This window comes from Parus major, chromosome 11, assembly GCF_001522545.3.
Source record: "Parus major isolate Abel chromosome 11, Parus_major1.1, whole genome shotgun sequence".
In the NCBI taxonomy this organism is placed as follows: Eukaryota; Metazoa; Chordata; class Aves; order Passeriformes; family Paridae; genus Parus; species Parus major.
The window spans coordinates 3,956,651-3,984,226 of record NC_031780.1 but is presented as its reverse complement, the minus strand read 5'-3'; the positions used below and the strand labels follow the sequence as shown (position 1 = coordinate 3,984,226).

At 39.2% G+C, this 27,576-nt stretch overlaps 1 protein-coding gene across 4 annotated transcripts in view; it reads left to right on the top strand.

The window, feature by feature from the left end:
* The window catches only part of CDH13 (cadherin 13), a 426,254-nt gene that overhangs the window by 75,494 nt on the left and 323,184 nt on the right, over positions 1–27,576 (top strand). For all 4 annotated transcript variants that reach the window (XM_015640174.3, XM_015640173.2, XM_033517167.1 and 1 more), the window contains exon 2: positions 9,639–9,750. In XM_015640174.3, the coding sequence (XP_015495660.1) occupies positions 9,639–9,750 (112 nt within the window). The remainder of the gene's footprint in view (positions 1–9,638; positions 9,751–27,576) is intronic.

The window sequence follows — 27,576 nt, the reverse complement described above, 5'->3', positions numbered from 1 at the left end:
TCTCAACGTGTCAGGGTTTTCTTTGACTACCTAATACATGTGAGGTCAATAGTTGTATCTTTTGCATAAAAGATTTCATTCAGCTTTTAAATTGTAAGCAATTACAAAAGGGAGGGTTATAGACCAGGGTCTTGGTTTCACATTATTTATGTTCTAATTAACTTGCCAGACTGATTTTCTTTTCCCCCTGCTTTGGCTACAAAGTGTTGATCTTTAATAGTTGTCTGTTCCTAGCATTAATGGGTTTTATTTCTTCTGAAAGGTCATTCTTGATGTAATGTCACTGTTAACACAAGTGAGCCTGTAAGTTTTAAACATTTTGTTTGATTGTGATGAGCTCAAAAATATTGAACTACTTTCTGTCTTCCCCCTGGGGATTGCTTTCACTCAAGTCAGAAGAGTTAGTACAAGTTCTTTTTAATTTCTGAGTGTGTTTTTGCAATTCATTAAAAATACTCCTCAATAAGCAGCTGACATTGCCAAAAATACCTGGTTTTGTCTTAAAAAAAATCCTTTTGTATTTATTTCTAGATGATTCTGAATTGAGAATTACTACTTGTTGTAGGTAAATACATAGGGTCCAGACTTATAAAATGAACAGTGATGCAAAAACTTTGGTCAAAATGAATTAAATCCACATATGGTTACTACTGTACTACTACTAATGTACAGTTACTGCTCTTTAGGAAAGCAAAGTGAAATCACTTAAAAACCTGCTCTGAAGAAGATTTCTAAGATCAGCTCACAAGATTTTTGTGAAAATAAGAAACAGATGAGAAGATAGAGAATGTGTTGACCCACTAAAAAAGATTAAAGTGATTTACAGCCCTGTCCTTACTAAGAGTACACCTCTGAGCTTGGTTTTTAAGTAGAAACCCATAAGAAGCCAATCTTCAGAACTATTCATTTTAACACTTTCATACTATGATTACTCTATATGATTTGCTGTAAAGAAAAAGAAACCATGTGATATGCAGATTCCTTTGGAAAAAGTTTTCTATAACTTGTTTTATATAATAGATTGTCCTCTTCCTGTTGATGTCAAATAAAATCTTGTCAAAATTGGTAGAGAGGTTTGTGTTGGGCTCCTTGCAGAAATTTCTCAGTTTTTATTATCAGTCTTTGGATGCTAGACTTGTTTTTCTCCAATAACCTTGCTGGAATCAAGGGATTTTACTTGAAAGTATTAATTTTTAAAAAATCTTGCATTTGTGAGTGTTTAGGAGAAGGTCAGAAAACGTTCAACAAATCTTTTTTTGAAGTTGAAAAACAGATATTTTTGCTTGTCCTTATACTTTTATGAGTTCTGGGGGTTGGTTCCTGTTTTTGTAATGTTTGAAGGTGACAGAAGTTTGTTTGTGTTTAATCCTTAAATCCATGTTATACTTTCAAAGATTGTTTTCAGCAAGCTCATTTTCAGTTTTAGCTTAGCAGTGCAAAAGACAGATGTTCAGTGTTACACTGAGTTCAGTTTGTGCTGCAGTAATAATTGCTTTAGACTCTAACTTTGTGGAATACGAGGAAAATAATAGGTGGAAGGTAGTTTTTTCTATTTGATAACTATCACACTGCTGGGAAATTAAACATGTATCATGTTCCTTAGAGTTTCCAGCCATCCTATCCAAAACCCACTATCTGCTGTAAGAAATATGATTTTAATTTTTTCTCTAACAGCTTTTGCCACATCAGTGTTTTCCTATGTGGAATAATGACTTTGCCCCATGCAACTCCATGTGAAGGCTTTTAAATAAGTTTAAACAATTTTTAATATATTTCCTTTTTAGAAAACCAGAGGTCCGTATTTTCATTGGTGTAAATGCTTCATGAAGTCATTACTGCTGGAAAAGAGGATCAGCCTGTTTATTTCATTAGGCAATAAATAACTAAAACATTTGGTATGAGCAGATCTTCAAAAAGGTTATTGTTGTAAGGCAGTTTAGGTTTCAGCAATTCCACACCTTGCAGCACAACCAGTCCAGAACTCTGACTTTCAATGTTTCTTCTTTATGCCTCTTTCACTGGTACAGGAGTGCTATTGAATGACTCATTTGCATTATTCTGTACCCTGTAAAATGAATTTATTATGCAGCTTCTCTAAATAGGCTAACCAGTTGTAATCTCATTCCGGTGGTGTATGGGTTTCAGCAAAACATGATTACTTCTTTCATAATGCCTAAAAATAAACAAAAAATAACCTTGGAGCCCAACCCGTCCTTTTGCTGGAGTCTAGTGTGTTAAATGGTGCTATTAATCACAATGGGTAGTTATTTACTTGTTAAATACTTGAGTAATTTAAAATATTACTTACTTTGCACACAAGTAGCAGGTTTTGGTCTCTGTTATTAATCAAAAAATATTTAATGAAGCGAGATGAGAGCCATTCCCTGGATTACAAAAATCAGAACAATGTTCGGATACATCTGCTGAAAGTGGAAGTTGATCCTGCACTCTGAGCCATGTGGGTACGAATCATTCTCAGCTGGGAGCTCTGTTGGACCCAGGGGCAGATCCTGAACCTCAGCTGGGAATCTTTACAGAGAGGGAAGGCTGAGCTTGGGCTCTGGGCTGGAAGATCTCTGCTGACCGTGGGCAGAGCTGGTCAGAAAGGGCATCGATTTATCAATGCATGAGGGTTTGCATCTGTGTTTATATTTCATAAAGATCAATCCTGGCTCTGTTTGCAGAAGCTGCTTAACATTGTTTTAGGTAAATGGCAGCTGTGCCTCCACCAATGTCAAATTTCACAGCTCTTTGTGTGCTGGTTAATTTTAGAATGATTGTGAGCCACCAGCATGACAAGACTTCAAAAGGAATTTTAGGAAACATTAGGCAACATATTTTGGGCTTAAGGAAATATCCAGACCCTGAAGAACATTTATCTGGCATTCTTTACGTATTTTGCACAGGTTGAGCTTAAGCAGGCACAAAGAAATGTTACTGAGATGATCACAGGGATGTATCCAAATAAGAGGAGATGGAAAGAGTTTGGTTTGTCTAGCTCAATAAATGGAAGATTTAGAGGGGACAAATGTTAATTTAGTTATGAGACAAGACTTGTACAGGGATAAATGGCTATAAATTGACTGTGAACAAATTTATTCTGGAAGATATGAAATGATCATCAGAATAAGGGTCAGGAATTGTGAAATGTAGGAATTATTTATGACTGGGATCAAGTGATTTGGCCAGCAGATCACTGTGCCTGCTTGTGACACCAGACGTGGTTCCTGTATAAGGGTTTCACAGAATCACGGGGTTGTTGGGGTTGGAAAGGACTTCTGGAGATTGTCCAGATCAGCCTTCCTGTCAAAGTGGGTTACCTGGTCCAGGTGACATGGGAACATGTCCAGATGAATTTGGAATGTCAGGCCTTCCCTCAAGTTCCCAAGTTTTCCCAAGGGAAATCTAAGCCAGCTCAAGTTCTGAAGCATGTAAAATATGTTAGTAAGAATTAATGAAAAATCTTATTTTCAGGATCAGTTCCATGGTGGCTGCCCCAGGTTGGGCTGCAGACTGTGGGGGTCTCACACCAGGCCTGTTTTTCCAGCTCCATCATCCTGTGCGCACTGGGACTCACGGAGCTTTGTGGTGACTGGGTTCATGGAGCAGATGGGACTGGGAGAGCAAGAAAAGTGACTGGGGAGAGAGGATTGTCCCAGCTCTGCCTTGAAATGAGGATGCTGTCAAAGTGCTCCTGTACTCTGCAGGCACTGCCCATATTATCCCTCTTCACCCTGAACAGTTTGGGCTCCGTGGTCACTTTGATGTCAGAACAGACCCTGGGAGCAATAATAAATGAATAAATCATTTCTGAAGAAAATGACGGTGCCTCTTCCAGAGCTCCTCAATTTCAGAAGGCGAGTGGCTGTTTGAAACTACCTGTTCTGACACTACCGCTGGCAAATCGCTCCTTGAATAACTTAACGAGATTCCCAGTGCCAAGAGAGATGCACACCTTTTACTGAATATATGATAAAATTCTTATAATAAACATAGGTATGTAAGGAAAGTGCTCATAAAAGGGAAGTTCCTGCGGTAGATAGTCTCACAAAAGGGTTTGTCACATTTTGTTTCCACTTAATGGATGCCTACCACAGTCACACAGCTTCAGTGACAGGAGAACTGAATTCATTTAAGCCAATAAAGTCACTCTAATTTGCATTTTCATAGCCCACTCTTCAGTACTCCGAGTGTGACTTTCCCTTTTAGGATGGAACTGTGCAGTAAATGGATAGGTAGGCCCTTTAAAAGGATATTTATCATCCTTGAAGAATCTTAGTGCCAAATCTTAATAGCATTTCTTACAAAATGACTGGAATTCTCTATCAGATATAGAGGTAGAGCTGTAGGGATTGGGAGCAGTCTTTTTTTAACTTTTTACTGATAGAAAGAAGAGCAGATAAAGCCTGAAACAGTGAAAAATTCTCTCCCAAATGAAAATATTGCATAAAATATGCCCTAAATCATAACATTCTAGAAATCAAATTAATTTAAAAGAACTGTGTGTTTAATTAGTCACATTCAGAGATAAATAATTCAACATACCTTTATGTAAAGTTAACATACCTTTGTTAATTATGCCAATCAGAGGATAATTTATTCAAGCTTTTGAAGTTTTTTTGTTCCAGTTGATATTAAAAACACAGAAGACACAGAAAACTTAATGTCCAGTCTGTGTGTTTTGATGAAATAATTGCCTTAAGACCTGCTGACACTCTAATTGGAGTCTGTCATGCAGAATCAGAATCTTACTTGGAGCAATGCTCTCTTTATTTTAAGTATCCCTCTGTTAATTTCATTTGAATAACTTCCTCATTTAAATCTAAAGAGAAGATTTCAAATTTCATCATCTCCCTATGGCTGTGTGCTGTTTATCACTTGTTTTCTTCTCTGATGGTCTCCTCCCTATCCATTTTTGTGGGTCTGGTGTTGCAGCACCTGAACATGGAAAAGGTTTTAAGATTCAAAGATCTCAATCTGCATGATAAAAATATTTTGTCATGAGCAATTTAATTCAGTGTTGGCAGTTCTCATTATTCTGATTACATTTTTCTCTCCATTCTCAGCTCTAAGGATCACCGTATTTCTTATGAAAATCTGAAGTTTTCATATGCAAAAAGCAAATTTCTGTTTCTCGTGTTTCCACAGAAAAGCTCAGAAGCATAAATTTTCGATACCCACTTCCAAGTAAATGAGTGAAATAAAAAAGAAACCCCAAAACCATGCTTTAAAAGATAAAAAAATAACCTCAACCCTACCAGAAACTCCAAACAAAACAATCAGAATTAAAACTCATTTCTCAGGAAGTGCCTCATAATTTTTGAACTCTTGAAATCATTGCTCTTAGTAAAAACAAGCGTGATTTCAATCCTAGTTCCTCCTTTTTGCGTTCTATGTTGATTTGTTTTCATTTCAGATTACTCTCCTGAAGTCAAAGGTAGAATGTGGTCCCACAGAATATTTTCCTCTGAAATGAGATTTGTTTACATTTACTCTGTGCAGAATTCCTGTCTAGGCAGATGGCTTTCACAGGTGTCTGCACCATTTACATTTCTAATTAAATAAAGCCTTACACAAGGATGAATTTCACACTGTAAGAATACGTGTGAAATGCAATTAATATTCTGGAGCTTGTGTTTCTGTGCTAGGTGATCTCCTAAAGGTAGGGCTAATGAAGATGTGAGGGTGTACACAGCTAAAGGTGAGAAAATTCATTTGCAGAACGAGCATGTGGCCAAACTGAAACTGTGCAAGTTGAAAAGAACATAAAGATTGTGAAATTCCTTAGAAAGACCTTTCTGAGATGACTTTCAGCCACCAAAAGAGGAGGTAGAAGGACCCTGTTCTGCTGAGGTGTCGTGATATCCAAAGGTACTTTAGCATCAGGGAATTTATTCATTTCCTCTGCAGTACAGTATTAAATTGCTCTTCTTTTTTTCTTTCCAACCATATTCTATGTAAGCATCTTTCAGTGCAAATGTTGAGGTCAGTCAAGGTCACTAGTGTGTGCATGCTGGTTTATTAATGAAAAAAGGTGTTTCTTAGGCTTGATATCTCACCAGGAGTCCAGTCCTAGCACAGTGACCAAACTAGCACAGGAGTTATCTGAACTATGACATTTCCTTACACCAAGTGGCAATCAATTCTGAAAGAAAAGCTGTCAGTATTAACACTGAGTCTTTGGTCTGTACATTTCTGAAAAGCAGGACGTTATGAAAAGCTTTGATTTCGCTTGTTGATGAACGCAGGATCTGTAGGTCGGAGTAGTCACGACTCTGCTTTGATTTTCAGACTTAGACCCATCTAGATTTTCATGAGCAAGTTAATTTGCTGCATAACTGTCTTTTTTCCTCAAGAATTTGGCTTTTTTCTTGGTAGCAGGTGAAGGATCCTTTTGTACTAATTGCCCAGTACTTGACTAGTTGTGTGAAAAATATTTGTATATTCAGAGTTCTACATGTGGCATTTAAATATTATTTAGAGTGTATTTAGATGAAGCCTTTCTTTAGGCTTCTATCAGCCCATAAACCCTTTTATTATATCAAAAAATACAACATCTACGTGGTGTTAAAATTCAGAATGTGTTCTGTGTTGAACAAGTCTCTTTGCCTTAAACATATATCTGCCTGGCTTATTTTTTATAAGATATTTTTTAAGACTACTGTCCCCAGTGTGAAGAACCTTAACAGAAATTATTTTAATGAGATAGGCATTTAGTTCAACAGAAGTTTATTCATGAGAAAATAAATTAAAAGAATAATTTTCCTTTTAAAAGACAATTAATTAAAAACTGTCCACATGATGACAGATTTAACATTTTGTCTGACATGTTGAGAAGAAGAAAGTGCCTGGAATTGCACAAGTGGAATAAAATGTTCCATTTCACAGCAAGGCCAAGCTTGAGTCTTGTAATTATTTCAAAGGGAGTAAAGGTCATTTTCTATTTGCTGCATCTCTATTATGTGAGGCTTCTGTACCAGGCTTACAGAAGTTAACTCATGACCCATTTAGATTGCCCAGATTTCAAAGTCAACTTAGACTGTCACAAATCTGATAAAGTAGACATATTCGCTTCTCTAAGTACTGCCATAGATGATGTCCAAAGAGGCTTTTTATTTATAGCTCTGTAAGACAAGAGTTCCAGCTTTAAGGCTCGAGTAGCTGGGAGATCAGAACATGATTTGCTTCTTACTTGCTGTGTTAATCCTTTAGGGGAAGAGCTGTTTGTAGATAAATTTCAGAATATATGGCTTGGACTGTTTTTCTGGTGGGGACTCATTATATAACTTTGCTTACATCTCGAGATGGGAAGAGGTTTTCTCTCGCTGTGATTACATTTTTATGCATATTCATCCAGGAACACTGAGTCAGAAAGACAGGTACTTTAAACCTGCACCTGTGCACACAGAAATGTGTGCAGAAGATGCATATGTGCCTTTCTTCCTATGCATATGCCCATTGAAATGTATATAAGGCAGGTTTTTTAACAATCAGTAATCAAGCTTCATGCACAATTTTCAGGGCAGGCTCTGAATATCTCAGTTCACATTTGCAGATGTCTCCTGCTGGAAGGCTGAAGGGGACACATCCAATTCTCTGCCCCAAAATCTCCAATAAAATCAATATATCAATGCCTTTAAGAGAATGAAGAACTGAGAGCTGTGGTTTTAAATCTCCTTAAGAAAGGCAGGAGTAGTGTGATGATACCAAAATGAATCGTAGTCAAGTGTATTGCATGTTTCTTGGTGTATTACTTTAAATCTTTCTCTTCTTTCTTGGTTAATCCTTCCAAGAAACCAACGTGGAGCAGGTCTGGATGGAAGGCAAAGGTGTCCATCTGTTGCATTTACCTTCCACCAGATTAATTGCCATGAATTATTCTGGCTGTTTCCCATAGTCTGCTGGCACTTCTGGCCAAGCTTTTATAGCAACTGTCAGAGAAACAAATGATCCAGCAGCTGGTTCCCAAAAGAACAGCAAATGCAGACCAGGTGGGGCATCACTGCCTCTGGATTTTGTAAATGGAATCACACAGGACTTTGAATGAGTGGGAAATGTAAGGAGGGAGAGAGCAGATCATGTATCACTCTGATTTAGCAGGTGGACTGGGAGTGGTGGGGAATAGGGAAACATGCAGATGTTAAAATATTGCAGGGCATCTCTTTAGGATCAGGATCAGCAGACTTGGATGATAAAAGAGTAGAGGTGGGACTGAGAGATGCTGCTGGTATGTTGGGAGAAGTGAGAGTGTTATTGTCACCTGAGCTGGTGAAGGAGAAAAGAGCCTTCAGTATCCATTGGTGAGATACTGGGGAGAAATTGTCTTCACTTTAGCCCTGAAGAACTTTATTTCCAAAACTGTAATTGTGTGTTGAGGATGTCTTGAGTAAATAGACCCATTGTGCAGAGCCACTTGAATTTAGGAGCAAATGTCATTCAGAGCCCCTGTGTTGGTTTCCTTCTTGGTTGCCACACATGCCCTCTCTAGTTGATTGTGCTCAGGCTGCCTGACAAGCAGCAGATTGCCCATAACAATTTTGAGATCAGAGTGGTCAGTGCACCACCTGCAAGTCAGGCTTTGTAAAACACCTTTAGATGTTCTAAAGTAGAAAGTACTTCTGAAAATGTACTTACACATATATGTGTTGGAAAATACGATTTGGCTTTTCCTGCTCTTAACTTTGCCTCCTTTTGCCTCTCTCTTTAACCTTTTAAACTTTTTAGTAATTTCTTTTTTTGCTTGATGCTTCTTTCTTGACCATTCTTACCTCCTTGCTGTCATTTAACAGCTGCCAAGAAAAACAGCCCTTCAGGTTGTTTTCTCTATTCAGGGATAAAATGCTTCAGAGTCCAAGATTAGAATTGTACCTATTCCCAGCAATTTTACTTTGCTTTTAAGCTTCCTCCTTTGATGTTCCTGTGGTGACACGGAACTTGAGTGACCGTGTACCAACAGTGACACAAACTGTATTCAACTGGAACCTTCAGATCTACCTCCACTATGAGGCACACATTTCCTCTTCAGTCTTCCCTTGGTGTAAACAAGCTTTTGATTATAGGGAAAATGGACAAACTCTGGCTTAGAGGGAAAGAAAAGAAATAGTTTAGACTTGCTAGCAAAAATTTTCTTTTGTAAATGAAACTTCTGTATGTGAGACTTTACCCTTGAACATAGAATTTTATCCGCAACTTGATGATCAACTTGGAGGCAGATTTGCAGCTCTTAGTTTATCAGGTATTCAAATCAACTTTCATGTGCTTAATTTCAGTATGTATTTGGTTCCAGCTGTATTTAGCTGGGCCTAAATAAATGTGATTTTTAGGGACAGCATTGCATCCTATGTTTTTGTGGTCCAGTAACATTCTTTATTGATATTCTGAACTGAAATTCACCTTGAAAGCTACTATTTTGTAATTTCAATGCCAGCCCATATATATAAAAGCAACCTTACATAAAAAATTGTTTAGCAAGATTTGAAGGGGAAGTGTGATGTGATGGATATTTTGTTTTATGGATACGGACCCCAGTGTTTTGTTTTATGAGCACTGAGCCTAAACCCGCTATGCTTCCCAGAAGCCAACATGATGGATGAAGGAGTGGATGTTAAAAGTCTATTTCTGGTTTTTTTCCCCCTCAGGTTCTGCTGCTTGCATGTGCAGAAGATTTAGAATGTGTCCCTGGATTCCAGCAGAAGGTTTTTTATATAGAAAAGCCGTCTGAATTCACAGAGGACCAGCTGGTTCTGAACCGTACGTTGTTTTCATATATTACTATTGTGCAAAAATCACAATTGTTTATGTATTCATTTCATTCCTGCCATTTATCAGAAAGCTTTTTTTGTTTTGTTCCTAAGATTTTGGATATTGCCATGATTCAGTCTGAGTTCCCTTGCATTAATCCTATGTCTCTAAAGACTTTATTCTGTTTCACATATTAGAAATGGCAAAATACAATATATAATCAATTAGGGCTATGTGAAAACCTAGAATCAGCCAGTTCTTGAAAATTAAATTTACTGATTTTTTTTTTTTATAATCTTACCTATAAGCTTGGAAATCTGGACTTTCCCATCAACATCTCTATCAAATTATCTCTGCAACTCAGATTTAGAAGTTTGTATTTTGAAAGCATTCACAACCAATATAATTCCCAGTCTTTGCATGAAATTCAAAGGCTGGAAGAAGTTTGGGATCATCAGTGATAGCAATGTGTCACACAATTGGAATATTCAGTATATTTCCATTGAGCAGGTGCCACATTATAAAACCCAACCTGGCACTGTATACCCAAAGCATTAAGATGAAGGAGATTTAACAGCTTTTCAGGTCTTGTGTTAGTTTATTCCAATATATCAAGGTATGCAAATTGTTCATTCCAATCTGGGACTTTGGAACTTGAGCACTGTCAAACAAAAGTGGTGTCTTATCCAGTGGTCTGTTGCCTTCAAAGGCTTAAAAAAGGATGTAAGCACTGCCATTTTCATAACTTCCAAACACCTGCATTTTTACACGTGATATTTATTACTAATGATATCTTTGTTGTACTTGGCTGCTGGTGCTGAACCAGGAATTCTCCTGGGTGTCCAGCACTGGGCAGTGGTGCCCAATATATGGATCCTGCAATGGGATACAGCCCATAGCTCGGTGGAACCGAGAAATGCAAACCAATATTACTCACCAAATGCACACATTTCCCATCTCAGTTCCCTCCAGATATCACTGCTGCATATTGATGTGTTTTCACTTCAGACGAAGGTGTAATCTGTGCACATTCACTTTAAAATAGCTCTAACTTCTCCAAACGAAACGTTGCCAAAGTCTATTGAAATAACTCTCTTAAACTTCAGTCATTCAGCCATTGGAGGTACTAAAATAAACCTGTAGGATAATGTTTTTAGTCTTGGAATTTTGATATGTTGCTTAGTCTGAGCTGATTTTTCACAGGAACTTTAGATCACGAGTAGTAATTAGAGTCAGAGACATGAGATTGTTGTTCAGCTTAGAAAAGAGATTTCAAACTTCTTATTTCTTTGGGAAATTTCATTTTCTCTGGAATTCTTATTTTGGAGTTGTCAAACAAATTGTTCCTACATGGCTAGAAGCTGAAATTCTTAGAATATAATAGATTTAATAAACATGCAGATTTGAAGACCTATTAAAAGAAGCATCAAAAAAACATGGATAAACTAGTGTTAAATTGAATAAAAACAACCTTTGTTGAATACTTTTCTGCTTCAGAACTTTGAGGCTGTGGTGTGTCTGGCCAGACCTCCTGCTGATTTGGAGAGGATCACCCCAGGGATGGTTGGTTCAGCCAAACTGACTGGACTGCTCTGTGGTGACCCAGCCATTTGTGGTGGCGTAAAATGAGCATATTAATTAAGATGCCATCATTAGTGAGAGGAGGAGGAAAGAGCAGGAAGAGACTCAGAAATGCTTGAGAACAATCTCTGGAATTAAATTATTTTAATAAGCAGACACTAAATTGGCCTAATGTGCAGTGTTGGGCAGAGGCAGACTGTCAACACGTGATCTGGATAATTCAATCATCCACAAACAAGGTGTCCTTCATGCAGCACCATTAAACCTCAGCACAGTTCCTTCATTTCAGCTGTCAACAGAATTGATAATTTTAATTGTCTGTTTGAATACACTTTGCATGCTCTTGCATCTTTTTATGCCCATTACGAAGAGCAGTGTAATTTAGCAGTTGCATTGCAATGTGAGGCTTACCAGGGCTGTGTAAATTAATAGAGCAAATATGTAAACCAGGCCTATAGCAGTGATTGTTTTTGTAGTCCTCAATAAGCCAAGGAGCTCCTTAATTCTTTTCTGAGATGCAATAGTACAGTCTTTTTCTTTTTTTCTTTTTTCAATTTAAACAAGAACCTACTGTATGTTTCATTACTAGCATCTCCCTTGTAATTAAATATAGGCTGTGGCTGGTTCTTATGCATTTATTATTTCTGCATATGGAAGTGTTAATTATATTTTACATTTACTGATGGGAAGAATGAAGGGAAGACCATACTGAAGGTACAGAATTTTCTTAGTTCTTGTTCTGATTTGTAACAATTTTTATTAAAGCCTACTTATAAGCTGGCCATAACAAGTCCAGCTGTGTGTGCATATCCTCCTTCCTACCTCTCGCTGGTATGCAGTTACTATTAGCTTTTCTGTCATTGTGTTCAGGCTGGACTGACTTTTTAATTCTTATTTATTTATTTATTTGCTCTTGCATCTCATATAATAGCAACTTCCAGACTTTGACCATTTCCTTGTTCCAGTTTGGTAATTTATTTTTTTTCAGACCCCTTCAGATGTCGTTATAACTTGAGATTTCTAAAGCCATAAGCAAAATAAGGTATTTTTACTTTTACTTTTGGTCTGCCCAAATTTTTCTCTGTGTGCAGAACCAGATGTTCCCTTGATGAAGTGAGAAAAGATCCATGGTGTCACTTTCTGGAAATAGTAATTCTGTCCACATAATCATTATTCTAGCAAACAATTATGTCACTGTTTTTTTGTTCCTTGTAGCTTTTTTTTTTTACATTACACCTAGGACCACCTTTAGCAATCCCAATAGAGAAGATCATCAAGATTTCCACATTCTTGACGAAGTGCTAATTGACAGCATTTAATTACAGGTTTTAGAGCTGTCAGAAGCACTTGTGGCCATGAAATTCCTCCCCATCAGAAAGGCTGGCCCTGCCAAGGCTGGCAGGTCACTGGCAGTGACAGAGCTCTGTCACACTGGGCTGAGGGAAACTTCCTAATCAGACTCAACAAATGTGGGAATGTAATTGTGTTACATTAATCACCTTTATACTTAACACACATCGGGTTTGGCTTTTGGGGGTATTTTAATTGACAATGAATCAAATAGTGCACTTGAATAATGGAGGCAATTAACATAAGGCACGAGGTGATGCATTGTGCATACTAAACTGGGGACGGCATTGCCAGCGCTTTAAATGTCAAAACAAAGGAAGTTTTGACCCTTACTTAAAAAGCTTTAATTTGGATGTTAATTAATGGCTGACCTCTTGTGTCTCTTACGTGATAAATTGCATGTTCAGAGCCTGGGCTGCTTCAAGATCAAGGTTTTGTCTGCCTGCATTTGGGTACTTTTTATTCTGCGGATTTTAACAAAGAGCTTTCTATTCAACCATATCAAAATCATTGTTTACTCATATGATGTGAAATATCTTATTGTACTTATTAATGCTTAAAAGCAGGTTTTCAGTTGTCTAGCAAAGCTGTGACCTCCAACAAGATTTTACTTTGTTCAAACCAAATAAAACCTGTGGAAAGACCAGAGAAGATCATTCCTCCTCCTACAGCCTGGTGTGCACATGGATCATGGCCTTGGTCATGCTTGCATCCAAATAATTCCAGTTGATTCTGAGCTGATGCTGTGTGAGAGCTGTGATTTATTACATCCACCCTTCCCACTGATTCCACGCCAGCTGACAGCACAGCTGGAATCTTCCTGTGCCTGTTCCATGCTGCCAGTAGTGGTGCTGCTCCTCTCCTGCCCACTGTGATCCTGCACTTATCACTCCCACTCGTTCATCTCCCCTCCCTGCCTTTCCCCACCCCTTGCACAGAGCCTCATTCAGCCCCTTGGGATGTGCCAGAGCCTCTGCAGGGCTCTGACACAGGGTTTGGATGCGATGTTAACTCTTCATGCTGAATATTGCAGGGTTTGGGTAATTGGGATTGCACATGGTAGTTGTAGCTCACAAAAGAACATGTTCAGGCAAGGTAAGATTTTAAGCTTAGCAATTTCTTGCAGGGAAAGCTGTCTGGGCTTCTGGTTAATAGCACAATAACTGTGGATTTTCCACCTATTCAGTATGTCCTTGCTGAAACTGTGTTATGGCTTTTCAAAATGAAGACTTTTTAATGCATTTTGAGTTTTACAAACATCTTAAATTTTCTTTCAATTCACATAAATCACTCACTGTGTTAAGAATGTGCTTCAGAAGATGTTGAAAAATGACTTGGTTCCCATTCCTTGGCATGAGGGAGCAGGTTCAATGGAAAGGCATCTCAACTTTCTTACCCAGATATGGGAGGGCTTGTTATATCCTAAAATATATGTTTTAATGGGCTCATATGCATGGATAAAATTTTAGAGTTTCAATTTGACACTTGGGTACGTGGTTAAGACAAGGCACCTGGACCTCCTATTCCATGTGAACAGAAATATTGGTCAGGATTTGGAGTGACACATCTTAAATACAATATTTCTATTTAAATGGTCATAGAAAGACAAACTCATGTAAGTAAAATCCCAGGAAATATCCGAGGCTGTGTGCAAAATGGTTGCAATGTTGTGGAAGTTTTAAAGTGGGATGTGCTGCATGTTTGTGGAGGCAGGGTGAGGAAGATCCTTTTGCACCTAAATACCTGAGGCAGTGCCTTTTAATTGAAGTTTGATGCTGAATTCCTTCATGAAGGGAGAAAGTTGTCTGGGAATATATAATTTTATATATATATTTATATAATATATTATGGCTAAATAATGCAGAATGTCTCAAATGTGTCTCTGAATAGATCCACGCAGATTGGTGTTGCAGCACAACATTATCACATCATCTCTTTTACTGCTTTCACACACGATTGAAGCAAAACAAAATAGGAGAGAATAGTTATTGAGTGCCAGGTGGTCAGACAATTCCCTCCCAAACACAGAGTGTCAGCTTCCAGGACCTGAGGAGAAGGAATCAAAAATAGATTTTTATATATATTTATATAAATATATATTTAATTAAATTAATTAAATTAGTGTTTGCCAAGGTAGGACATTAGACTGAGCAGTGAAAGAATTATTTAGTGTCTGAAAAATATCTTCAGGGCTGAATCAAAACCTCTCAGGGGTGCAATCAGCTCTTGTGGAGTAAGGCATATGTGTTGGTGAAATCTCCTCTTGGCATTTTAATTCAAAGGTGGAGTAAATGAGGATCTAAACCCAAAGTTTCTTGTCTGTTTCATTGAGAAAAGCCACACAATCCTGTTGAAAAAACAAACATAAACCCACAGGAAAAGTGAGTGAGGATCTTTGCAGTGACAGTGAATGCTCGGTTAGCAGCTTGGTCTGGATTTAAGAAGATAAAAGTAGCAGATTACTTGGTTTGAGATTTAATTTGTTTCTGGAGACTTTCCAAGAGCCATAGTGTTTCACAGCTAATACTTTTTTGAAATAGGTGTGGGCTTTGGTTGGCTGAAACATGCCAGCTGTTCTCCTAATAATCTAAATCAATGGCCAACTGCTTGGTATTAGCAGGTTGGGTCTCTTGCTCAGTGCAGTGCAAACCTTGTATTAATAATGTCCCCAGGTGCTTCAGTGGAAGACTTCACTGCTCATTTCCAGTTGGCAATTTCAGAATAAAAAAAATCAAATTAACTAAGCTATTACTCCTGAACCGATTACCCACGCAGGCCACGAGGGAGCTCCTTCTCTGCAGGTGTAGAAATACGCAGGAAGGCCAAAATCTCTTTTAGGAAAATGTAGGTGACTTAGCTCAGGCCAAACTCCACAAGCAAATAACCTGATACTGATTGCTTATGGCTGACAACATTTTAACAGGGTCATCTTCCTGAGGAAATGAGAGGTAGGGATGGGAGATTTCTGGCTATAGGTGAGAGCTGAGGTCAGCCTGGAGAGGATCCAGCACCAGCCCAGCTTTGTCAGGAGGAAACATTGTCCAAATCTGAAAAAGAGATGCAAATCACCCCTCACTGAGATATTAATGCATTTCTGTAGAACATTTCTTGATATTTCACAGACTGCCTTTCTGACAGGACTTTTAATTTGAGGATCTTAGGAAAGCACCATTCAAAAGAATCATGGCTAGCTAACCTTTTCCATTACATTTCAAAGTGCAGTGTGGACATTTAGAGAGAATTAATGGGAGTATGTGAGGTTAAATCTTCCTTTAAACATAGAATCTCATTTAAGTTAATGATATCTTAAAGCATGCAAGTATTCTTGAAAATAATTGCAGATGTGGCTCACAATTAATTCTGAGCTTTTAGGATTTTTCTCTGTTAATCCAAATCAAATTATAACTTTTCTAATGTAATTATGATCATGCTTCAACTTGCAGTTTTTCTTTCTCTTTGCTTATTTAAATCAGTCCTTTTCAGACAGAGCAGTCTGTCTGCTTTAATGGACACATCTCCTTCTCATGCAGCTTTCCTGTGCCATGGGATTTCTCAGTCTTGCCTTGAGAATAAATACCACTGGCTGTAAACTCAGGAAGTCTTTCAGAAATTTCTTAGATTGGGGGATTTTTATAGCTGGAGGCTAATGCTCTGATTTTGTTTTATGCCTCTGTTCAGCCTATCCACCTGAATTTTTTCCTCTAGAGAAGGGAAAGGAAAAGTAACTTTTAATGGGTTGATTCTGAAAATTCTGGTCAGTCTGGAATGACTTTGTGCATATTTGTATGCCTTGTGCCTGCTGCTTCTGGGGCAGACAAGTGAACCTGTGGAGAGGGGAATAAGTACATGTCATATTCTCTGATGTGAATAATAACTAAAATCTTGGTCTTGTGGTTTTTTTAGTCCCTGGAAAAGTCAGAATCCCTGCTTGTAAGGGATTATCTTTAACAAAATTTGAAATTCCTTTACCAAGGAATTCTTTTAAAAGAAATTAAAATGAAACTATGAGCCTTGGGAAGACCTAAAAGATTCCTATCTGGGATGTTGCTTTTTAGACAAGAATTCCACTTACAATACTCACTTTGATTTGTTTACTTTCTTTAAAAAACAGAAAAGCAATAAAAATCCCAGTGCAACCTTCATCTCTCAGCTGTGGAGAGAACTGAGGCAGAACTGAGGGGCCTTTAATAAGGCAGCAAAGCTGAGGCAATGCTCCAGCAGCTTTACAGGTAGTCGATAGCAGAAGAGAAATTCCTCCCTGAAGTTGGAGCTGGCATTGGTAAATCTCTGACACTTTTGAAACACTTGCTGGCATGTACCAGAACCTAAAAGCAGGTTAGACTGAAGTAAGTGATAATCTCCTTGATGCACAGGACCATTTTGCTGCCAGGGAGTCAGGTTTGTTTTACTGAAGAGCAGATTGTGAACCTTTTCTCCCTTATCAACAGTGTTTGGAGTGCTTTGGCTGGATCTGGTTTTATGTATAAACTGGATTGTCTTGCCTTGGACTTTTTCTAAAATAGTGTAAAGCAAGGTTGCAGACAATGGGTGAATTTTAGATTTGTTATTGTTGTATTCTATAATTAAATATATTCAAATTCTCTACTAACCACACTGATAGGAAACATGGCTTATGTAAATGTGTTAAGGCACGTGGGTTTTGTTTACCTGCCTTTGTATGGCAGTGAAACAGAGGAAAAACAAAAATGTGCTCTGGTCTGCTAAAAACCCAAATTGCCTGGTTACAAGCAGGACCCCTGCAGACTTTATTTAGCTAGAATTTTAATTACAGTGCCAGCTCTCAACACAATAAAGCTGTAGGGAGACAACTGTAATTTGACCTTTATAAAACATTAACACCAACCTATACAAAACCATAACTTCAGCTTAAAAGAATACAGTGGGAGGCAGAATTCAAGAAATTATGAAAACAGTGTACTTATGAAACTTTAACTTTTAGAAAAAGCACAGTGATGTGCTTGTGTGGAGAGCAAAGTGTGATATTGGTGAGTTTGGTTTCCTGAGCCATCTCGTGATCCTTGTACAGAAATGATGCATTGTTGGCAGAGGAACCTTCTCGTGGTTTTTTTCATGACTTGGGGGAATCAGTGCTGCTGTGAGGCGTGGGGTAAAGGATGCTGCCCAAACCCCACGGGAAATGCTGATGGATAAAAGCCAGCTTGGTTCATTCCCCAGAAAAGCCAGTTCAGGAAACTTCAGGTGCCCACCCATTCCCTCTGAATCTCCTCTTTGCTAAGTGTTTGTGCCAGACCCCTGTGATGAGTTGTACCCTGGGCCAAGGGCTCCCTTTTCCTGCTGAAGGCCAGAGCAGAATGAGGTGGGGAAGAGGAGGGATGGAGCAGGACAGTTCCTGCCCATGTCAGATGGAAATGTCAGTACAGCTGACTTATCACAGGGACAGCAGGACTGGCTGCAAGGTGTGGGAGCACCTGCTCATAACTCACATTCCATGGTCACAAGGAAGTCCAAATGCATTTTTGGTTAATTCTGGCTGAAATAGTCCCTGAGTTGTGGTGTGGCAGCTCACAGTATTTTCTAGTTCTGTCATCTTGCAATGATGATGAATAGTGTGCTCCAGGTCTTCTCTTGTTGTTGATTTAATATATAATAAGCATAGTTAATAAATGTCACCTTTTTTCTTTTATGAAACTGACTTGAAGCTGTAAACACAAGGATAATTTAAATGTCCCATAATAAAGGGAAAACTTGAAGATGTCTGAATGCCAAGGTTACAGGTTACCTTCGTGTGACCTAAAACATTTTTCTTTTGCTGTTTTCTGCCAGGTGAAGCACCAACTGCTGAAATATCTTCTTCCCTAACTTTTGATGTGATGTTTCACATCATATTTTATTTGTGGTCAATTTGTGGTTTTGTTTGCATGCTGGATGCAAAAAAAAATTGTGGGGGGTGGTAGAAAGTCAGTAATTCAATATTGTGGTCAAGAGCTTTCCAGGGGGTCATTCTGGCTGAATGAAAAGCCATGAGCTCAGCTGCCTAAGCTTTGGTGTTTGGCTGTCCACTTAATATTGCTCTGCTTTTTGGAGAATTTTTTGGTGTTTATTTTTAATCAAGGCTCTTCTAGCTCGAATTTTTATTCAGCCTGGTTTGTAGTTATGGAAAAACCACTCAAGTGCAAATAAGAAATAGTGATTTTATAGTATTTTTCTAGAGCAATGAAAGCACTATTGTGGGAGTCATACAGGGTAATTTGCAACCAAAGAGCTCATTTCATTTAAATTTTTAAAAGTTACATTTGTGACAGAGGAAAGAGCCTAAAATTATCTTTAATAACAGAGCTGATGAGTTCACTCTTCCGATTAATAAGAAAATGCAACTCTCCAAATGTTCTGTAAGATTTGGTGTTTCTTCTGAGAAATCAGTCAGATCTCATGCAGGTAGGCAGAAGGTTTTAGGCATAATGGAATAGCAGTTTCTGTCAATTCAGTGTAAATCAAAATAAGAAATTTTATTTAAAATTATATTATTACTTCTGGCACTTTACTTTTATTCTTTGAGAATAAAAAAAGTTGCCTTTAATAGCTTCTCCAATAAAGTTCGAGGAAATGCAGAAGCTTTAACGCTTCCATAATAAATCTATTAATTGTAATGCTTTTGAAAACATTAGGCATTGACTGCTTACTGCTGTTTTTACAAGTCAGCACTGTTTCCCAGAACTGTCAGATACTAACTACAGTCAGCACTGGTAATTAATTGAAATGAAACTACTCAAATGATGAATGAGGGCTGGACACGTTTGACTTAACTCTTTCTGGCACTGTGGCTGTGCTTTAGATCCTGATTTAGAAGGTATTTAAGTAGCACTTTAATTTCCTTCCCCACTCTGCAGAGCTTTGTCAAGGCACCCGAGGCCCAAATTGCCTCAGCTTCAGTTTTTGTGCACAGAATGTCCTTTGGGAAAGGTTCAGGCTGAGCTGGGAGGAGGCTGTTCCCCCTGCAGCCATGCAAAAGGAAAGGTGTGAGAGCTTCCCAGCACATGAGTTTTCTGTGCTGAAACAGATGATTTGGGCTGATTACGCTCAGAACCATAAATACAGCATGGAGTTCAATTTCCACGGGTGAGTGCTGTTCCTGCTGAAATTGGGTTTTTCTGCGCAAGCCGGTGCCAAAACTCTCATCCTGTCTGTCTGCAAGGGCTACTGGATTTTAGGTAACTGATTAAACAAGTCTAGACTGGTCTTTTTAATGTTCTCTTGATGACCTTTTAAATATAACAATTTTCTGGATAGGGCTGAGCTCTGGAAATAAGGGCAGGGGCTGGTGCTGCACCTGCTGCTGGCAGTGTGTGGGTGAGAGCCTCGAGAGGCTGGGATGCTGAAAATGGCTGGGGGGGAACAGCTGGCACTGCCCTCAGGAGAACTGACAGATTTAATAGTTTAATACAGAGATAAATATTTGTTAAATTAGATTAAAGGCCGGATTTGATTTGGCCAGATTGAAAATGATAGGTTATGGGTAAAGGTGTTCTCTGTCGAGCTTTACTATTCATGCAGGTCTCTCAAGCCAGGTGTATAACAAGTCTTCCTGCTAAAGTTTGGGGTTCAGAGAGCCCAGAGGCAGCCTCAGCCTTCAGTTTGTGCTCTGGGAAAGCACCTGATGATTTTAACAGAGCTTTGCCAGTTTGGGAATGGTGGGGGAGCATAGGCTTCACTCAAGTTGCAGTGCTCCAGATTTCATCCTGAGTGCTACTCGCCAGAAATAGTGCCTGCAAAGGTCAGCTAAAGAGCCTTTTTAGACCAAAAGAACATGGCAAGGAGCCCAGGCATCACTCAGTTCATGGATCTGTGCACAGCAGGGCTCTGGAGCTGGGAAGGGATGGGATGTGCAGGGGTGGCACACGCTGAGCCAGCACCAAACTGTGTGCTTGGGTAGTGCTGTGAGGTGACAATGGCACCTCCTGCCTTTATGGCTTGTTTAAAAAACCGAAACACACCAAAATCAGCCAAACCCCACCAAAACAAATATAAACACAGAACAGAGCCCTCAAAGCAACATTCAGGAAAATACAGACAACCTCTGCTTCTCTTCCTGTCCTCTCACCTCTCTGTGACAGTCTGTGAGAGTCTTTGTGGCAATCTTTGAGATTTTACAGTGTTTTATTGTTGAGGCTTTCCTGAAGGGCAGAGTTTTTATTTGAACTACACGTGTCATATTCCCAGGAGATTGAAATCTTAGCTGTGCACATAAGCCTGTTTTTATCCTTCTGTTGTCTCTTCTTTCTGTTGAAAGAGTTTTATTTCAAATGGATGGCCCACAGATGGACATGTGCATTATTTCAGTGACTCCACAGCCTGGTAGTTTGCCCATTTCCATGAGTTAAAGTGGTTGTTTAAATCCCTACTCACCTGAGTGTTTATATTTTTTATGCCTTAAATCAATCAATGAATAGAAAAAACCATGTGAAGCATCAGTGATTTCAAAATAACTACCTTAATAGGTATTTTAATCACTATTGAGGGTGCTGGAACTGGAACTTTCTTCTTGTGCACAAGAATATTTGGATGTAATGATTCCAAAGTATGTAGGAATATTTAAACATCATTTTTAGCAGGAAGCAGAGGAAAATGTGCCTTATATTCTGGATTTTCAAGTCACGTGATAGAGTATCATTCTAATGGTTTGGTTTTTTTTCTTTGTTCTTGCAATAGTTAATGAGATACAGCAGAAATGGTTCCAGAAAGGGGGGCTGGCACAGCTTGTTGGTGTAGCAGAGTTTTCTGTAAAGTAGAGAGGGCAGTGCATGCTCTAGCAGCTTAGAATGAGCAGTGCAGGTGAACTGGAGCCTTCCAGGTCCTGGTGGGATTCTGGAGCTCCTGCTTACATGAAGAAAATGAGGTCTTTTCCCTCCAGTGTATTGCTGTGTAATTCTTATTTATCTTTCCTATATTTGTTAGAAATTCAACATTTGTTTTTCAACAAGAATGCTTTTTCTTGCATTGAACAGCTTTTTACTTTGTTTATATTTTGGTAAGAAAAGATTTTTTTTCTTTCAAATTTGATTCTGGTGGAACTCCTCAGCACCTTCTGCTTGGAAGTGTTGAACAACAATAACAACAAAATTACTTGCACAGTCCTAATGGTGCCAGTAAATTGATATCTCTAGAACACAAGACTGTGTTTCCTCTCTGGGATGCCCCAAAGAGATTGCTATTAATGATAAATGACAATGGAAATTTTACAGAGGAATTAATAACTGGGCTGTTGCTCTGAAATGAGAACAGCAACGTGGGTGTCCTTGAAGGGCACTGAGCCCATCTCCCTCCGCGCATCAGCCGCTGCTCGCTCAGGAATAATTACAGATTGGCCAGGCTGTGGCTGATGTGCCAGCTGGGGTGTTCTGGGACCAGCAGGGGGATCAAAGGTGAAGGTGAGGTTACCTGGGCCTGCCCTCCTGCGTGGGAGACAGCAATGGTTGGAATTTCACCCAGTTTTCCAAGAGATCGTAGCTCGCTGCTGATGGTTGATTTCCAGGAGGTCTCCTCAGGTTTAGAGAGCATGTGCTTCCTCAGGTTTGGAGGAAACTGATTCATTTGTTTTGGAGACTTGGAAAAAGTAGAGAACCCTTCCCTTGAAAGAAGGGAATGAAACAAGAATGAATAAAGTAGCTTTAAAGAAAAGTTTTTGATTAGTAGCATCTTCTAATAAGTTGTCCTGATCTCAAAGCTCCTTTTCTACCGTGCTGAAAACAGTGAGGGGTTTCTGCCAGTTCTACTGGCAACCCTAAACTCTGCAAGGTCTGATGTAATGAATGCAAATAATGTTCTGTGCACTTCCCTTCCAATTCTGTGCTAAAAAAATTACCTAATTAGAAGGATTACAGGAACTGGAACAAAATGGGGGAAAATACACATTAATTTTCCTCCCAAAATAGTAGAAATATGATGGACAGTTTTGATCTGAAGGTTGCAAGAGTTTGTTGAAAACTGTTGAGGTGTAGTCATGAAATCTTACAGGAATTATAAAAAGTGCTGAACACTGATCTGCAAATGCCATTTGTAGCTGACTTCATGCAGCTCTGTTTTACTTCTGGAAAGTAAAATCAATTTCAGATTAACTTTGACAGGGAGGTGTTGAGGTGTGTGAGTCAGCACTTACTCTGATATTTCTGCCAGCCTGTTGGGAAGACAAAGAATTGTGATGGATATTATCAATAATAGTGCTAGCCTGAAAGGAAAATTGGCAAACTAAGTTAAGAAACACTTTCCTGCCTTGTTCTGGCACACTTCACAAAAAACTAAATTATAAGTTTTTATTAGTGTACAAAACTAAAATATATCTTGAGATTGAGGAACTTTTTTTCCCTGCTTTACCCTCTTTTTTGTAAAAAATCCTGCTGTTATTGCTTTTACTGTTTCTTTTTCCACTTTGAAATCTGGAACAGCATTTTTTTGTCTGAATCAGTGTGCTTGGTAGACATCAGTACAGCACGATTGAAACAATGAGGGATTTTATTCTTTTTATCCACAATTGTGGAGCTATATATAATAACCCTTTATAATAATCTTTCTGCTATACTGAATTATGTATTGATTCTTCTTTTGCAGTAGCTTCATTACAGAATTCCAGAAGGAAAATGGGCTTTTAGATGTCAACCTGAAACTCCTCACACTTTTGAATACAGTATTGCACATAATTCTGTGAGGACCTAATCACACATCGTTTGATTTCAATGAAACAACTCTCATTGACTTCCCTGAGAGCTGACTGAGACTTGGCTTGAACTATTGCTGTGTTATTGAAAGTATAATTAGCATTTAGATTCAATTTTCCATCTCTTTCAGGTCTTACATGTTAGCTGAGCTGTGCATGTGGTCCTGCTACACAGAATGATGGATTGTTGGGTTGGAAAAGCCCCCAACAATAGAGTCCAACCATCACCCCAGCACTAAATCCAAGTGTCACCTCCATGGATGGGGATGCAGCTACTGCCCTGGGAATCCTGTTTCAATGCTTGATCGCCCTTTCAGTGAAGAAATTTTTTCTAACACTCAATCCAAACCTCCCCTGGTACAATTTGAGGCTGTTTACTCTTTTCCCATCACTTGTTAATTTTGGAATTGACTCTACCTGGCTACAACCTCCATTCAGGGAGCTGTAGACAGCAGTAAGGTCTCCCCTGAGCCTTCTTTTCTCCAGGCAAAAACATCCCCAACTGCTCCTCCTCACATTTGGGCTCCAGGCCCTTCCCAGCTCTGCAGCACCTTGATGTCTTTCTCGTAGCTCTCACAATATGCAGGGCACTGTGAACCCTGACAGAGAAAGGAGCTTTCAGGAAGACCCTTTCAGAACAGACTTTGAAAGTAAGAAATATTTACACCTCTTTTAATTATGAATTTTGATGGTGGAGCTCCTGCAGGTGCTGTGTGTGACAGAGGAGTGTGGAAGCTGGGGCTGTGGTCTGGGTGCATGGGCTCCTTTGGCTCAAATTCCAGGGGTTAACAGCCCTGGAGCTCGTAGGGGTCTCCGCTCATTGATTTTTAGTGGTTGCTGTTACAGAAAGTACGAGTGGCATTTAAGAGAGACAGAGCACCACATTAAAGTTAATGCCTTTGATTTCCTTCAAATCATCTGTAATCCACGTGGACCTGTCATAATTTATACCTGGCTCTGCCTCAGCAATAAGTCTGAAACTGTCACGTAATCTGCATCAACACTTGTGCACAAGAGAAATGGCACGTGCTGCTCACTGCAGTCGGTGTCGAGGCATTTATCTCTCCTCACCCAGAAGGCTGCCCTGAGCTTAATTGGTCTTTCTCATTATTTATATTGCTAGGAAAAAAATGGGATTAAATACTGGGAGAGGAAGATAACGGGGGTTTTGCTTCATAAGATAAATGAAAACCAATTCCTGTTTGTTTCTAAACATGATCAATGTGACCAGTTTTTTTTGGTCTTCCTCACTGCCCCCAAAGTCTTGGGGGTCTCCTGAGGATAATCTTAATAGAATAAAGTGGTCTCTGAAAGGCAATTAGCAAGGTTCCTATGAACTGGGCCCTGCATGGGCCATGCTCAATCTTCTCCTGACTAATACTGATCTTAATTCCATTTCTTGGGATTTATTTACTCGTTTCACGTATAATGTATTTAGTTCCCTTAGCTGTGCTGTGTGGTTTGAAAGAATCCTGGTGCCTTTCAAGTCCCTGTCCAGCTGTACCTGTGAGCAGCCAGCAGCCCCTGGATAGCAGTGGAAGGTGAGCTTAGGTCACAATCTGTACAAAGCCTGGCCAGCACCAGTAATTGAAATAATGCTGAAATAATGCTCATGGAAAGGGGACCAGAGAGGAAGACACTGGGCTTTTTAGGAGGAAATTCAGCACCTTGTGTCAGCTCTCCTGATTTTATTTAGAGAAATATTTCTTTGGAGGCAACAGACAGTGTAATAAAGCTCTGGGGAAAGTTCTCCTCTCTTACCATATGCCTCATGTGCTATACCACTAAAACTATTTTTATTTCTTTATTTTTTAAATTCTTCTCTAAGACAGAATTTTCAAGTTTTCAACTTGTCCAGTCTTCATCCATGGCTTCATTTGAAGAATTTCAGGACAAGCCAGGATCTGTTTAAGTGTCTCCCAGCAGATATTATTACATATGTTTAATTAATACTGCACCTTTACTACTGCAACTTCTCTGTTCAGGAAGCTCTGCCTCCAGGAGACTTTGGAGCTCATTTGATGTGCTTCAACACCTTTTGTGAGCTGTGCTTGTTTCTTTTATGTTTATTTCTGTCTTTGGAAATTGGTGCAGTGGGAAAGAGGTCCCTGCCACCCACCTGCTTCCTTGAGCTCGAACACTCCAGCACCATCCCACCTACAGACCAGAAATAAGCAAACAAACAGCTCTGACCAGAAGGTTTCAGCAATCTGCATGTCCCCCTTGTTCTAAAATTGAATGAGATGCAGAACCTGTCTCAAAAAAACCTGTTTGAGGGGTAATAGAGAAGGGAGGTCCATTATTGAAATTGCATCCTATTTACACCAAGTACAGCAGCATCCTGTAGCTGGTAGATGTTCTGACTGCCAGAAGTAATATGACCTCTGAGGCAGGGAATATCTTCCTACATCTATTTTGAGTTGGTCAAAATCTTAGTAGACCACTGCTGGAAATAAATGGAGATTAGTAACTTTTCCTGGCTTTTACAATGCCTCATAAAATGTTGAAAATATTAAAACAATTCAGCATGTTCTTGGAAGATAAACACAAATAGGGTACTGAGGGCTTTGGAGTTTTGGGTAATTACATTTCTCAGGGTTATCTGAGGGCACTGTGTCCTGTGCACAGGCTGTTGCTGCCAAGCTGGGAACCTAATGCTGAGGGGACCTTTACACCCAGATGGTTTGAGCACCTCATGCCAGAATAGTTGTGGGTCAGACCTGAACTGGCTGGAGTCACTGTCAGCACCTGCTGACTTATTCCTTTATGGGCTCCCTCGGGATCTTTGCAGTGTTTTCTACCTGGAATTGCTTTTGTTTAGCTGGTTGCACTGTGTATTGATCTTGAACTGTCAGCTAATTTACAGGCAGCATTCAGGCAGCACAGTGTGTGCACTGTGAGGAGAGGAAACAGGAATTCACCAAGTCCTGTCAGTGGTGCTCATCAATGCTCTGCAGCCACATTTATTGTGCTGCTAAAGGGAGAGTGCCCAGGACTGCTCGATGGCACCTGAGCCAGCGGGGCTGAACTGCCTGTACCCAAACCTTCCAATTGTCTCTCTCAAAACCAGAATGGCTGCGTGCAAGCTGTTCCCTGGACATGATCCTTGACCCCTCAAAGCAGGGCTGGGAACACAATTAGGCTGCCACAAGGAAGAACAAGTGGAAAAGAGAAGGAGCTGCACAAAATGGCATTGAGGCTTTGGCTGCAGCTCTTGGCAGCAGTTACCAGATGGAGCAGCTTTACCTTGAGCATTCAATAGGGAGGGGAAGTTTAAGAGCTGGAAGAAAGTGCTTAGGTCTGTTGGAAATGCATGTTATTAAGGAGCTGAGATCCTAAAAAAACACTGCTTTTCCTTGGCCTTGCTTATTGCACAATGTACATAAGTACTTCTAGTAAAGTCACTGGGGCTGCTGGCAAACTTATGCAAGCACTTATGAGGAAAACATATGCTTGTGTGGAATGCTGACTGGAAGTTTAGCTAATGATCTATTCAGCTCTGGGTGCCATACACAGATCATGAAACATTTACTTCCAATAATTAGCTGTTATGTAGTTTGGGGCTTTTTATTTTTTATTTCTTTTTGTTCTTTTTTAATCCTACTCAGGCATATTGACAAACATGGCTTTTTGCTCTGCTCTTGGAGAAAGTTGCAGCTGCAAAGGTCCTTTGAGTTATGCCAATCACTTGCAGATGTTCTTCTGAAAGCAGAAATTAAATAGAATTTCTTGATGCCAATAAATTAAAGAAAAATATTAGATAGGCTGTTATCTCTAAAAATATGTGCTCTGGTCACAATGCATCAAATACTGCAAATATAATGATGACCTTTTAAAGGACAACACATTATGCTGTAGCTGTCTTTGTATTATACGTGTGGAATGCTGGTATGCAAAAGTCAAGCTATTAAACAGTGGGAGAAATGGAGTGAAAATAATCTATTTTGCTTTTGTCTGCTGTTGCTATTCTGATAGGCACATTCTTCTCTTTTTTCTCCTGTATTCACTTATGTTCTTCTTGAAACCATAAAACAGGGATGGATCAAATACACGATAACATTTTGGAACATTATATCCTGCATTTTGATGAGTTGGATCAAATTCCCAATGACCAAAAGCTGTTGTTCAAGAGCAAAAATGAGTAGAACTGCAGAGGAAGATAAGCAGGGTCCTTGTCTTCCCTCATCATGGCCAGGGCATTAAAAGATGAGAGT